Source organism: Cryptomeria japonica, chromosome 11 (genome assembly GCF_030272615.1).
Source record: "Cryptomeria japonica chromosome 11, Sugi_1.0, whole genome shotgun sequence".
In the NCBI taxonomy this organism is placed as follows: Eukaryota; Viridiplantae; Streptophyta; class Pinopsida; order Cupressales; family Cupressaceae; genus Cryptomeria; species Cryptomeria japonica.
In genome coordinates, this window is record NC_081415.1 from 54,241,830 (window position 1) to 54,257,933 (window position 16,104).

Consider the following 16,104-nt stretch of genomic DNA (forward strand, 5'->3'; position numbering starts at 1 on the left):
CACCCATAAAATGTTGAACTATTGGTGTGTGTGCGCGTGTGTGTACATATGAGGATAGTGAAAAACTGTCAATAGGTCAATCACTAGTAAGTTCAAACCATTGTTCAGTCCTGCTTTCAGGGTTCTAAGGCTTTTCTGCATCTAGGCATTCCAGGACCATCTCACATGAAATTTAAATCTAATCTAATTAAATCCACATAAACATACCCATTTCAGTACTGAGTACACATAATCATACTGATATTAAGATTAAAAAGAAAAAGCAGTCAAGAATTGGTAAAACAAAAAATGTGATCGACCAAAAATTTGTACTCCATATTATACCAGCATTGAGGGAAAAAAAATACAGCTCTCTCCCCTTCTGCAACAATAAGGCATCAGCATCTGTATAGGTTTGTCACACGAAAGCTGCTCAGGGCTTTGTTTGCAGCATTCACAACTAGGGCTCCTTTGGTTGTGCCCGACTCCCCTGGTTCCCACAGTGTTGATCCCCATCAAATATGTTCGGCTTTATTGGGAGAGGTTGATATTGCTACCTTATCTCTAAAGGTGTCCTCCCCAAGGATAGGGGTACTAAAAAAATCTCTAATATTGGAGCCTCTGCTAACATGGCTGCTAGGCCTAGCAGCAGTGAAGGTTAGGTTGCCCCAGTTCTCTGAGCCAGCCATTGTTCCTGATGATGTTAATTCTTTGGAGAAGCTGTGCACTTGTGAAAAGGTGGTTGGATCTAGATCTTCCTCCCATGGAGCCATGCAAAATGATGTTGCTAGCCATTTAGGATGTACATTTTCAGTTATGGCAGGAGAAGAAAGTGCTAAAAGTCACCCTTCGAAATCTGCTGCTTCACATGAAGAGCAGAATCAAACTACTTCTGCTAGCAAGGCTTTTGGCTAGAAAGGATCTTCTGGGGGCATGGTTAAGGCAGTTTAGAAGATACTGACTGCTCTTAGAGCTGGGTAGCAAAGTAGTAGAAGTTGAGTACTACTCAAAAATGGTACTTATTTGCAGTTTCAATCATCTTTGGTTCAGTCTGCTGGAGCTGCATCGATGGGTAAATATAAAATGTAAACCTTGTCATGCACAGCCTGGTGTGATTTCTCCCTGTGCTCAGGGTCTTTTCACTGTAGTGCCTGGTGTGATTAAACAGTGCCTGGTGTGATTAATAAGACAGACTGTTTCTTGCTGAAGCCATGGGTTTGTGGGACTGCTACTTCTTTGTCAAACCCTAGTTCCATGAATTTAATCTACTGGCAGAAATGTTTAAGATTGAATGGGTCTACTGGCAGAAATGTTTAAGATTGAATGGGTGTGAGGATGCCCAATCTCACTTTACATTTTGTAATGTCCCCACTTTGAAACATAAATTAATAATAATAAAATAAAAATATGAAAGAATATATAACCATCCATTTATTTCTATTAGCAATATATTATTAAATAATGAATAACCATTTATTTCTATCAATAGAGAATTATTAAATAATGAATAACCATTTATTAAATAATGACTAGGCATCTAATGATTATTAAATAATATATTATTTATAAGACAAAGGCAGCGGTCCATTATGTAAGGACGATACTTATTAAGGCTGTGTACTATTACACAAACTTAAATTAAAAACACCCAGGGAGACACGTCCCTCCACACAACCCTTCACATCAGCATCTACATGTATAAGAAGGCCCAGCAAATCATGTTGGAAAAAAATTTATGAGGGGTGAAAGGAAGGAAATAAGGGAAAACATAAGGAAAGACATCAGCAGTCACTGCCTGAGATATACGTACGGTATAAATATGAGAATATAAGATTGCTGTCAATACAATATGATGCTACTAATATAATATAATACTGCTATCACAATTAATACTGTTAATATGATATATGAAGAAAAACATTAACATAATATTACTCTAAATATGGGGTAACAATATAACATAATGTTAATATAATTTGATATAATCTGATTAATATAACCTAATAAAATCTGAAGCTAATACAGATAATAAAATCTGATATAATTTTACTCATATAGTATGATATTATCAATGTAATACAATACAGAAATGTAATTTAATAAAATGTAGGTAACATAAAATAATGCTGATAATATAACACAATATAATGATATTTCGTAATACTGTTAATATCAATCTGATAAATGGGTTCAGCAATAACCAACTACCGTCATAATGAATATATACATGGATTCTTCATCACTTATAATATATGATAAATATATATACAATGGTGGAGGAGGGTGTGAGATGTAATACAAGAGGGTTACAGTGTATGAGCATTCTTCTAGATATGCCACCTCAAAGTGGGACAAGATGAGCCCATAGAGGTCAAAGGAGTACAAAGGGTACGGTCTTTGGGTCTAGGAAGAGATGGTTTCTGGGGCACTCTCTGCAATCTTTTCCCCTCACCTCCACCATTGCTCATTAACGCAAGAGGATCAATCATAAGAAACTAGGATGATGACAAGATGAGGGGGAACGGTTATAGGACACCTCACTAGGTATACCTCATATGGATGGCACAGGCCACATGAGGCCAAGAGGGATGGCATATCCACTCTTGGGCCTAGGGTAGAGGATCTCTAGAGCACCCTATCAAGTCTTATTCTGGCTTCCCTATGGTTAAAATTTCCCCAATAAATTAGAGATATCTTATGATTAAGTTTATGTTCCTAACCCTAGCAGGAAAGTTGCTTGGAATTGTGATTTTAGGGCAAAAACTAGGGCATGTACAAAAAAGGGACATTACACATTTTTGTTTGGCTTCTTTGGAAAGCATTGTTAATTCCTTAGGGAAGTTTGTATCTATCTCCTCTAGAACTTCGAGGTTTTCTCATACTACTTTTCTCATATTCTTGGTAGAAATTGTTGGAGGAATTAGGTAATTGACAAAGAAATAGAAAAAAAAAGGAAAAGTATTTATTTTGTACAACGTAACAATCCTAATGTATGATGAGAGAAGTCCTTTATTGTATGGCGAGAATTGTCCTTTATTTTACAACCTTGTCAATTACCCGTATATATTGTACAGCTTAACAACCATCTATATTGTACAGCCAAGAGTATGTTGTGACTATATAATTGTACAACAGCAATGCCCATGACAAAACAATCTTCTACCGCATAACTCACCCATCCATATTGTATGGCAAGAGAGTTTTTCCAATTGTACAGCACAATTTTTCATTTGTATGGTTGAAATTTTCCGTTGTACAGTGCAAGCTTTCCATTGTACAGTGCAAGTTTTCCATTGGAGGGTGCAAGTCTTCCATTGGACTCTGCAAGTCTTCAACTATACAGCACAGCAATACTCTCATTGTACAATGCAGCAGAAAGTTTCCAATTGTACAGTGGCAATATGTAATGTACACCCTAGGATGCCAATCTGATCCAAATCTGGGAGTGATGCATTAAAGTATGTTTTTTTTTATTTTCACTGTTTTTTATTTTTTTTGGTTTTTGAGGGTTTTCTTCTTTTTTTTCTTTTTTTCTTTTTTTGAGTTTTTTGCAATGGTTGTGACTGATAACTAATTGCAATGAAGAATTGAAAGAAAACTAGAAATCGCAATAAACTTCTAGATATTAAATCACCAAAAACAAATGCAGACTTGAAACCCCTGCCTTTTAATTTCAATTAACCAGAATTACATAACCCAATTGATTTATGGTCTGTAACAGGCAAGAATGTAGCTACTGTAGGTACTGTACGGCCTGATATTGAGGTTTGTACAGCCCAGATTAATGTGGTTTTCGCCCAGCAAGTCTGGATTCTTCAGAACTCTTCTCCCAACGCCCAGATCTGCATTGTGTTGGTGCTGCTGAGGTTCTTCCTTGACATGATCTGCTAAAGTTCACCACCAAATACTCTGAACAGGCCCTGTACGGCTGCTGAAATGATGTAAGCAAGTACGACTGGGCTAAGAACAGTCAGCAAAGGCTGCTGCAGGCTCAAAACTAACTTCTGATCTTGAATTTGTCTCCTTTCCAGCACCTTAATGGACTAAACTTTCAAATCGAACCACCCTGGGAATGATGAACTTGCTATTGAAAATGATGAAATCCCTTCAGGATGTGAGGCTAGGGCTACGTCCAGCCTTCCCAACACCCAAGAATGGACGTTCTTGAGGGTTTTTCTGCTGCAACACTCTGGCTCAGAGCTTACAATCTCCAATATTAAAAATATCCTTCAACCATAATGAGATGATTTTCCCTCCTCTCTCCCTTTTAATCATTCTTCTTTTTCCCTCTCAAATGGTCGATCCTTTTCCCTCCAAGAGCTTTTTGAAATAATAATAAAATATACTTTATTTTAATGTTTGATAACATAATTTCCCTTCCTAGAGTTCAATCCATAACGAGGGGTCTATTATTCATAAAAAGAGGGCCAAAGTTATTAATAATAACTTATTACTTCATTGGCCTAGGGAGGTGTGACCTCAAGACCACTTATCCCTTATTATAAAGTTAAGTGATTAAACTAATCACTTCAACTATTTATTTAATTAAATCCCAAACTTAGGAAATAAGTATTACTTATTTCCTATTTTATTCATGAAAAATGCCTCGGGACTCTAAATTGTGATCTGACTGAAACCACTTGTTCTCTGATGATGCCATGACACTAGGAGCTAACTGGCAGTGGCTCCTAAAATTTAGAACCCCTTCCTAAACAATAGGAAATGTGACAAAAGTTGCCAGAATGGTTCTGGAAGTCTCCTGATGCTTCCCAAGTAACTCACAGTCCGTCCCTAAAAAATAGGGATCCCTCCTAAAATTTAGGAGACTATCCCAAACTGACCAAACAGGCTCCTAAAGCCCCAATGTGTCTGTCTCTACCCCTGAATAGGCTCCCTACTCACTCTGCCAGCCTACAGGAGCCTATACCTCCAATGCTGACTGCTCTGCCTAAGGAGGGGACATTACAGAATATATTTCAATTGTAAGAGCTGATTATTTCATTGTATGATGGCTATATATCCCTATCGTACAGCCTTATTATTTCATTGTACAATGACTATATATTCCTATTGTACGCCCTGACTTGTTCAGGGTACAGCAACGATATATTCTCATTGTACAGCCTGTTGTAAACCATTGTATTGCATGGCATGCAACTTGCATTGTTCGTATTGCTTGCATCCTATGGCTTGCAAATTCCATCATACACCCTACTTGCATTGTATGGCCTACAAATTTGATTGTACACCATGCAGATCAAATTTCTCAAAAACAGTCTATTCTCAGGAGCAATTCTCAGTGGTAGTCCATTCTCTATGCTTCCAATATTGTGCGTAGTTGGGCATAGACAAAATACACCTCTACTGCAGTACTATCTAAGTTCAGTGATCGATTGGATGCAGCATTCTCAACTTTCAGCTGCAATCAGATGAGTTCTCTTGTTTGGTTGGTTTGAAGCATTATTCAAATATCGGCATATGTTGGTTAAACACTCCAAATTCTCTATTTTTTGGCTTTGTCAACATTGATTTTTTGTCTCTTCAAAAATCATGAAAATGATGTGTGCCATTAAGGCCTGTGTGGTTTTAAAGGTCTTATATTTTGGGCTTACAAAATACTCTCATGGTCCAAGTTTGCAAAGTACACTTTCAAGTTCGTTTACAATATTGTCATCAATTTGGAAAATCTTTCCGAATGTTACTTGATGCTTCCTTGTTTAACTTATCCCCTTGTAGAAGAATCTTTACCCCCCACCCCCCCCTCCCTAGTAGCCTAGATTTGCTAATAAAATGTATGCCCTTGCCTATTAAGACCATTGTAGTCTGGTAAATTGTATCCCTTTACAATTTCACACTTAATTTGGACCCACTTTGGTGGTTGTGCCTAATGTGTACCTAATATAAGTCTAATTGTGCTTGATTTCGGGACCGTTTTCATTAACTTGGTGCATTCACCTATTCACAACCTTTTTATTGGCCCAAACTGCTTGGACTAGAGCACCCAACGCCCCTGTCCAGCCAGTTTGGCCCCGAAATTTCAATTCAAATGTAAGCTTTGTATGTAGCAGGAAACTGCCCTTCCAAAAAATAAAATCCAAAAAGATATAAGTTGCATATAAATACAACTCCCTCTCTCATCCAAACTCTTAAGTCTTCTGGCAATCATCCTATGAGCATTCAAAAAAGCATATTCAAGGCAATTGAGCACAAATCTGCAGTCAAGGAATAAGAAGCATTCATGTCTACATCTTTGTTACAACAATTATGATCAATCATAATGTGTTCCTCCATTATGAAGGCATCCATTAACATCTTCCAGGCAACATCAAGCCTTATGTGAGACTTCATACCAAGGGTTTCACGTTGGAGGTAATATTTCTCAACTCAAGCATCTCCATTATTGTTTTAGCCTCTATCCTTCTAAGGAGAAGCCTCTTTTTCATCAATCATAGCTATAGTGGAGGTGGGAACACCACAGTGTTTGACTTAAGCAAGCCCCTATAAAGCACAACCCTTCTTTCTCGTTTTTCATGTGTGCAGGTTCAAATCCAATAGCACACAGAGCAAACAGTGATAGATGTTCCCTGATTTTGAACAAGCGAAAAGCCCTAGACTAGGGCGCCCAACACACATGTTCGACACTTGTCAGCTGAATTTTGGAGAGACAAACCTACAAGACCCTTCTGATTGCAAATCTACTTCATTCTATTTGCACAAGCACCCTCAGGCTGGGGCACCCAACACACCAATCCAACATTTTCAGGATCAATTGGCAAGTGCAAGTTCCTTTCTATGTCTTATTTCTAGATCTGAGCTACTACTTTAGTTTCTTGTTTTGTAATTTGTTGTCATTTTTAAAAGTTATCATTTTCCTGGCATTAAACCTACATCTTAAACACGCACTTCACAATTTCAATTCAATTGCACCAATAGGAACATTGATCCAAAGCATTCAACTCTCCTATTAGGCTTGTAGGTGGACCTTATTATTATTCCTAATGATAAGATATGGAGATTTAAGATCTTAGTTTGCATACATAGGCTAGGATATCATTTCCATACTAAACCACTGCTTAGGAAGTAGATATTGCAAGGCCTTTGGTTATGAAGGTAGCCTCTTTACAAGCTGAAAAACCTGAAATAGTCTCCTAGTATTTTAGATTCTAACCTAGAGACTTGTCCTTCTGTCTCATCAAAAGAGGATCTTCCTTTTGTGGAGAAAGTTCAGGTTGTAGTCTTAGTGAATGTATCTCCTAAAGAAAACAATGAACTATATTATCTAACAGGAAACCTATATTGAGGAAAGAAGTTGCTTTCCAGATGATTTTAAGATCTTGTAAGAAAAAGACATTAGATAATATGTTGAGTTAATCTTTATTTTCAAGGGAGACGACCCCAATAGAATCTCCCAGCTAATTAATGTAATTTTAATATAAATAAAAAAGCATAACGGCATTTATCCTCATTAATGGGGTGATTGATAGATAGTTAAGAGAAAAAACTCTACTTGAATGAAACCTCCAACTAAATTTTTAAAGCTCACTTTTGATGGGGCTTCAAGGAGAACCCTAGATTGTTAGCTATGATTGTGATTCAGAGTGCAAATGGTCTCTTTGTTTCTTTGAGTAGGACAAACAATCAGGCAGAATGCTGCACCCTTAAAGAATTGATTGTATTGGGGTATACGATAACGGAATATGGCTCACATAATCCAACTTTTGAGTCAATGATTAGTCCTTGAGTTCAATTATTGTAAGCTAGATCAGTCTCATTGAGATTAGGGTATTAATATTACCTAATGATACCTATAAACAGGAGGTAGTGAGTAGTTGTTAAAGCATTGCACTGGAAGTTGTGTTCTTATTATAAGACTTTTCAAGGTTGCCACCTCGAAGTGGCTTACTCTAATCAAGTATTTCCATTTATTTGCATTCTTTTATTTTATATTACTCTTTGTTGCTAAATAATTTCATTACAAGTATCAAACCATATTCTTGGCACCTTGAAGGTGAGAAAACGGGCAATTCTTTTTATGTTTTAAAGGTGGTGGTGTTAAGCACATATCTTTCTCATAACTACAAATTTTCCTTGAAATCTAGAGGGGTGATGTAAGACATGTTAAAGAAGTTACAATATAGATTTGAGAAAATTTAACGCATTTTTAAATATGTCACAAGTCTTTTTCAGAACTTTCTCAAATTTGAAATTCTTAAGGCAAATTTATTTCATTTTATTTTTTAGTTTAATTTATGCCATGTTTACTTACATTTTAACGTGTTATTAACTTATGTTTACACGACATTATGTTATTGAGACCCAATCCATGTCACACACAATCATTTTCAGACACCCTGTGAAGGTGCAAGAGGCATTGAGCGCCATGGTCATTAGCCACCAATGGAGTATTTAAAGCAATCAGATTAAAGAGGGCTCAGAAGGTCAAGTTATTGATCCTAGTTGATGATTGGAGAGCTTGTGTGGACAATGTCTTGAGTTTCACTGAGCCTATCAAGTGTATGATCAAGTTTGCTGATACAGATTGACCATATTTGAGAGAAATCTACAATGGCATTGACTCCATGATAGAAAAAATAAAGGTCATAATAGCACAAAAGGAGAATGAACCTGAAGAAACATTTTTCCAAGGTGTGGCAAAAATCATTCATCACCGCATCTACAAGATGAACACATCATCCTTGCATATTCACTCTACCCAAATACTATAACACAAAAATACTTCCTTTGCCAAGATGAATTGCACCATACAACAAGTGAATTTGCTAACAAGTACAAGTTGGCATTCCAAAAAATCTTGTTAGATCTAAAAGTGGTGGATAATGTTAGGAAAAAGTTTGCCAAGTTCATCTCAGGACGAGATCATAGCATTTGTGCTCCTTGAGACCAATACAAGGAAGATGTTTGTACATAATAGTACCTCCACGAGCAAGATTATTTGTTCCTCTAAACTCTTGCAATCAAGATTCTATCACAAGTAAGCATTTTTTTATTTTTAACATTTGTAAACTTTATTACTTACCATTCTTTAATTTCTTTTGCATTTTTTTTAAGTTGTGTTGGTCAGTTTTCTCTCCAATTTGAACAAGTTGCAAGTTCTTCAGCTGAACAAAATGTGAGCACATCTCCTTTATCCACTCGATGAAGCATAACCAGTTGGCTGCAAAAAAGCAAAAGACTTGGTTTTTATATGTTCCAACTTGTGCCCTATCACATAAGCAAGATGATTACAAGGACGGGGCAATGAAGAATTGGAATATAGCCCTAAGTGTACCAACATGGATGCACCTATCCTACAGCTTGCCAGAGTCAATGTAGATGATGATGAGGCTCTTACACAGGATGTACCTAGTGGGAGTGGCACTCCAATCGATTGTGGTTCAAATGAATTATGATGTTGAACCAAATGATGATATTGATCTAGATCCCTTTGATGACTATTGATGACAAATATACAAACTTTTGATTGTATTTATTTCAAATTTTGCAATTGTAATGATTTTCATTTTAATCCTCCTAGACATATATGATATGAGATTATATTGTAATTTTGAAATATCAATTGACATTTATCTTTATCACTACCATCAATCAATGATGAAGTATCAAAACCAAACCCATCTAGAACCTGCAACTTAGCCTACAAGTAGGAGGTAGTGAGAAGTTAAGCATGGTATTGAAAGTTTTGTTCTTACTATAAGACTTTTTGGAGGTTGGCCCATGGTATGATTTATTCTAATCGAGTATTGCATCTCTCTTTTATCTTATATTCTTCTCTTGTGCTAACTAATTTAATTACACGAGATGGTATACTGTAATGGAAAGTATTGCCTTAGCTTCTTTGATGGGTTGTATGCAATTAGTAGTGAAAGGTGATTGTTTGGTAATGTTTCAGGGTTTCAATAGGGTATCATGCACAAGTTGGAAGAAAATACACTTACTTGAGGAAGCAATGAAGTTAATTAAATCATTTGATGTTGCTCTACTTTCCCATTGCTTTCACAAATCAAACTTGGTGGCAGACTTTCTAGCCAATATTGACATTGCTCAGGCATCATTTTCAGCCCTTTACAAGAGTTTGGAAGCTTGGCTAGGAATCAGAATAAATAAACTGTTTTTTAAACCTCCCTATGGGGCTTCCACTCCTGTCCCATACTTTTGTTTTCATTTTTTTCTTGCTCATTGTTTTGTGAGTTTATAAGTATGGAATTGATGGTTTGGGGTGACAGCATCTATTTAACGCTTGGAGAGTATCGACCTTTGGTCACTCAAGTGATCCTCTAGCTAAAGGATTGTGCCATTTGTGCCAAGGCATCATTCTATTAATGGTATTGGATCCTTCGCTTTTCAGCATACTCTTTTTTATCCCATTATTTACAAATTGCCTGTAGACACTTCTAACATTAACAAAAGCTTTTCTTAATATAGATACTGAAATTTGTTCTTTCATAAACTAATTGAAGAAAAATGCATAAAAACCATACAAGTTCAAGTGTACGTAATGGCTGTCAATTTGTATGCCACTTCCATGCATGAATTACAATTGACAGTGTTTAGATTGCAAAAATATGATCTGCTAAAGAAAATTAAATGAAAAAGCCCAAAAATAAGAGAAAACTTGATATCTAAATGCTTTTTTGACACAAACGCAGGTATTGAAATCGACAAAGAACTTAATTTTTTTGTTGAATTAGAACTGCACAAATAGAAAATAATTGAAACAAGTTACATTATATATTAAATTAAATGAAAATTTTCTAAAAATAAAGCAATACTAATGCCAATACAAGTGGTAGGCTCCTTTTGGCTCAAAAACTTGAGCAAATGCCAAAATACAACACTAAATACAGTGCTAATTGATAACACTGGTGAAAAGGGCTTTTTCCCTTTTTTCTTTTCTTTTTTAAGTTTAATCTGTTTTTCTTTTTCATTTTTTACTGAAAAAATATCAGACCTCCCTGGAACATGTGGCACGGATTGGTGCATTTCATGGTTGCATCACTGATTTTGTGGGAGATGGAGATCAGTCAGGAGACATTCCTTGGCCACACCTGTGTACTAGAAACAGAAGATGGCCATGAACAGGGGGGAAAGGAGGGGACATTTCCCATGCTACCTTAGAAGAGAATAATAACAGACCCAATATGCGGAAAGAACAATTACAGCAATTAATGTCATTAATATATGTGACGGTGGTAATGGTACCAATCAAACAATTTAACTGTCTACCACAAATAGCCCAGCCAAATTCACCACAGCAATCACAGTCACGAGAAACCATGAAGAAAGAGATGCTAAAATTAAAATTAAAATTGAAATAGGAGGTGTGGCCCTTATAAATGCATTAATTGATGATCAAATGTGAACATATTATTGGAAAAAAATTGAAAGAAATTGAGAAAGAAACCCAGTGTTAAGAACTAATTTGAAACTAAAATTAGCAAATCACAAAGGAATTTCTCAATAAGAAAATTTTTAAAATTAAGGCACTATGATAGCAGAGTAAGCATCAAAAGCAGTCTTTTGTACTCAAAGAATGGAAACGTTCTAAAACATGAAAATGCAGTACTACATTGTATCCACAGTTGAAATAGGTTATAGCTATCCATAATTGGAAAGAAAAAAAAAACACTTGAGTAAAAACTGCTTAAGTCCAACTAATGATAGACACATTTAATGACCAATAAATTGGAGAAAAGCATGCTAGTTCTGGAACAGATTCAGATGAGAAATATAAACAAGATGATGAAGGAACTGCGTTTTGGATGAATACTTGAAAAAATGGTAGAACCACAGATACAGGTTTGCTGATTGGTAAATGGGTGAGTATGAAACACTGAAACCTTCCTACTTACTAAATTGCATTTATCTGGAGCCGACTATAGAAACAGGAAAATAGACAAAAATGGCAACTGCCAAACAAAGAATCTGAGTGACAATTGTCAAGCAAAAATTGCTGCCTGACAATACTTTAAGGCCATGACAATAGAAATTTTTGAATGTCGCATCTGCCAAACAACAAACCTTGACAGCTAGTACACAACAACCAAGTGAGCAAACAACCACATCAATGATCACTAAACAAATGAAAAATGTGCCATTCACTGACAAACGAAGGGAGGACAGCTTCTGAACCATAACAAGTGATTAAGCCATGGGCTTATCAATAAATACCACACATCATAAAAAACAACTTCTGATAACATTAATCTGAGATACCAGTTCAGCTTCGGGGATATATTTGCAACTAGTATGTTTATCTGCTCTAATAAAAGTTATACCGAAACCAGATAAACCAGATATATTAAATTACAGTGATAGAAATGTGTTCAACATTCAAAGCACATTGATCCAAGAAACATTCTCCAATAATAACTTATGGTAATGCCTACTTGTGTTCTATTATCATCAATCATTTTCAGCAGATTCCACACATGTTTCCACTGGTACCCCACACTTTGAGTAGATTGTACATGTCAACATCCAAACCTTCAATTGTCATCATCTTTGTCAAGTTCCCTTAAACCCACAAGAAAAACTACTAAGATCCACCACCAAATACTAAGGTCTAGCATCTCTGATCTATTGTTCATATTTTTGCACACATTACATGTCTGATAACACAGATCATCCATTATAAAGGAAAACAGAATTTGTCCATCAAAAATGAAGGCTGACATAACTGTTAATGGCTTAAGAGGACAACAGCAAGTTTGATCTGATAGAATTTAGCACAAAATAAAAAAAAAGAATCCTTCACATTCACTCAAAACTTTTAGCTATGTTCAAGATACTCTAAGTCAAGCACAGTCATCCAACAAATAAACTTATAATCATGTGGATTTATGAGGCAACTGGGAATAAGGATCATACACAAAAGCCTTAAGTCTAAAAATAACCTTTGGGAAACTAAAGATTGTTGACTTTGCGATCTCACATCTAAATCCTCCAAAGTTGATCAAGACTAGATATACCAGTACCCTGGGTTTGCCCAGGAATGTACCAGCACTGGACCAGTACCCGGGCCGAACCAGGACCACAACCCGGGCCTGCAGGGAAGAACCCAGTAACTAGACATTAATTGAAGGAAAATTTTGGGGCTACCCAAGAATATTAACAAATATAAAAAAAATGGTAAATCCAATAATTGACAATTGCTGGATGAAATCACAATTAGTAACCGCTGGTCAATGTTTTATTAGTGTGCACACAAAGCAAGTTTAATGAGGCATTAGTAGGGGAAAAAATAAATGATAAACAAAGGACAGAGTCACAGACACATGGAAAAAAATTTAAGCACAGAAAAACAAACAAAAACAATAAATTTTGCAACAAAGGAAGAAATTGCAGAACCTTCACAACAATACACAAAACTATCAGGCATTGAATATTGAACTGTTTGGGATTGGATGAATAACCTTGCCTTGGAGATGACCTATACCAAACAATTGTAGCAACACCCCACTTCACAGATCCACAAGACAACAATCAGGATTTTGCCAATATTTTTTGGTGAAGATACTGTAGGCAGCATAAGGACCACTCAGGTGTAGTTAATTTATTGCGAAGCACCAAGTACATTAAGTTCAAATAGACTGTTAACTTAATCTACTTAACTTTTGTAAGTATATCAAAAAGGTATCATCAAAAGTTTCAATTTTTTAGATCCACTTATATTCACGTACAGGTGAACTCATTCCACTTCAGGAAATCATTAAGTTACACAATTTCACGATCAATAAATATATAGCTGATGTTTTGCATACTGCTTTCTTCTATGTTGTTATTAGTATTTGTATACTTTCTATATAAGCTGTACAAGAACACTTCACACCCTATGTGTTTAGACATTTTAAATCAAATAGAAGCAAATAATAAAAGACAAAAGAGCATAGTTGATAAATAAAAAAAGCCATAGGCTTTTGTTTTTGCTAACTTACAGTTAGATGGAATATGTTTGAAGATTAAGAGAGGAGATTGATCTGATGTCAGAAAAGCAAATGATTAAAGTCGAGTTTTAACATCCATGCTACACTTTAATATTTCCAGTCTGAATAGTTGACACCGACTTGAAGTCGCATCTCACGAATACTTTTTCCGAGTCTAGAACCCCTCAACCCTCAGTGCTTTTAGCTAAAATGGCTGATGGGTGCACAGTCATCATATTGAATGGGATTCCATTCCAATGGTAGTCATCGGCAGTTTCATAGCAAAGCCCCTAGTTCAAATCCCTCCCAGACATGTTAACATTTGAAGTGTTAAATAGCATCCAACCCTGGTTTCATCATACCCAAAGGACAAGATCAGGTGAAACTCCTGGAAGAGGTCGAAAAAAGTGGAACCCCTCTGTTGTGGCATCTAAGTCCGTAGTTAACATGCATAGAGAAAAAATTTGATAGATACATCTTAATACGCTAGTATTTGGGGCAAAAGCTCAAAAGTTTGCAAAAATTCAACAAATTTAATCAGTAGTGGGTAGAAGAAAAATGCAACCAACCAACCAATTTCTATAATAGGCAGGGCTTAATACATTAGCATTATGAGTAGAAACTCAAAATCATTCATTACATAGATTTCATTAATAATGAGTGATAGAAAGATGCATCCAACTTACCAATTTCAATAATAGGTGCACTTTTAAAATACTAGGAATAGACGTGACAAAATTCCTCAGATTTCACAATGGATACAAGAAGAACATGTAACCAACAAAACAATTTCAAAGAGGGGCATATCTTTAAAAACCAGCACTGGAAGCAGGCACTTAAAAACATGAAGTAATTGCACAAACTTCAATGATAGGCAGAAGGAAAAAAAAGCAACCAACCAAATTCATTATTAGGCACGCCTTTAAAACTAGAAATAGGGGAGATAACTTTAACGTACCCGTGAAATCGACAAATTTCATCAGTGGGTAGAAAAAGAACGAAATCAACATACCAATTTCAATGATGAGCATGCGTTAATATACAGGAATTGGGAGCAAAAGGTTAAAAATATTAACAAATTTCACATATTTCAGCAAGGGGTACAAGAAAGAAAGAGAAGGAACAAATTACAGATAGAATACCTCCCCTTTTTCTGCAGTCACTATCAAATCCTCTGACTCATCAACCGTAGCCCTTGGATCAGCAGCAACTTTCTCTGGATCACCCTCTAAAACCAAGCAATCATTCTCCAAATCTTCAATTTGGGTTCCAAAACTTTTAGCCCTCTTAGGGCGACTGTTCTTCTCAGAACAGATAAAGCTCTCAATTACAGTTAGCTCGTCATCGTCGTCTGTAACGGAGGTCCTTTTAAATGAAGAGGACCTCCTGGATTGTGGTTCAGTTTCTCCTTCGTCATCTGAAGAACTAATTTCTACTACAATGGCCTGCATGATTAAGAATTTAATTGCCAATAATCCCAAATGGGTTAAGTACCCCTCTGAAGATATTTGCAGGACAATTAAATGGGATTATCTGCTTTCAGATCCTTCGTACCCTTCTAAGATATTTGAATGACATTTAACTGGGATTATCTGCATTCAGATCCTTCTCATTCTCATCATTTTAAATTGCAGAACATTTGTGTCCCATTCTGCATAATGATGGCAAGACAAAAACCTCCTATATTCCTAGGATGGGATTTCCTTCTATATTGATAGGTAATCTTCTGAAGAAATTTGAAAAGAAAAAAAAAATTGTAACTTTCAAGAAAAAGAGAATGGAATGAGAGAACATTTTTTTATGTTGATGTTTTATATTGAGCAAAGCAGTTTACGACGGGAGAGAGAAGAACTTGACCTGGACAAGGAATGAAGTCAGCAAAAATAATGTGAAAAATTAGGGATTTTAGGGGACAAGGTGAGGACAAGGGTCATATAGAACAAAAATTAGGGCTTTGGTGTAAATAGGCTGGCATCCTTTTACGGTGCCAAAAGAGATGTGCTATTTTCTACAACAATGTTTACGTGTCATGTGAAGGAACACAAAAGTCTTCTATTAATGTATAATAGAAGTTACATAGGTTAATCTTCAAAGGTCAATCGAGTGTATATTCTATAAGGTATAATATAATCAAGAGAAACACAATCAATCTAGAATTAATTAAACTTTTTTGGAAATTAGG

The 16,104-nt window shown here is 35.9% G+C and overlaps 1 protein-coding gene across 2 annotated transcripts in view; it reads right to left on the bottom strand.

Moving 5' to 3' along the window:
- The window catches only part of LOC131051331 (uncharacterized), a 28,459-nt gene extending 12,622 nt beyond the window's left edge, over positions 1–15,837 (bottom strand). Inside the window, exon 1 of one of the 2 annotated variants that reach the window (XM_057985792.2) lies at positions 15,065–15,837. In XM_057985792.2, coding sequence (XP_057841775.2) covers positions 15,065–15,373 — 309 coding nt within the window. In that variant the 5' untranslated portion in view covers positions 15,374–15,837. The remainder of the gene's footprint in view (positions 1–15,064) is intronic. The other variant, XM_057985794.2, reaches the window with a different exon arrangement.
- Positions 15,838–16,104: the final 267 nt, after the last annotated feature.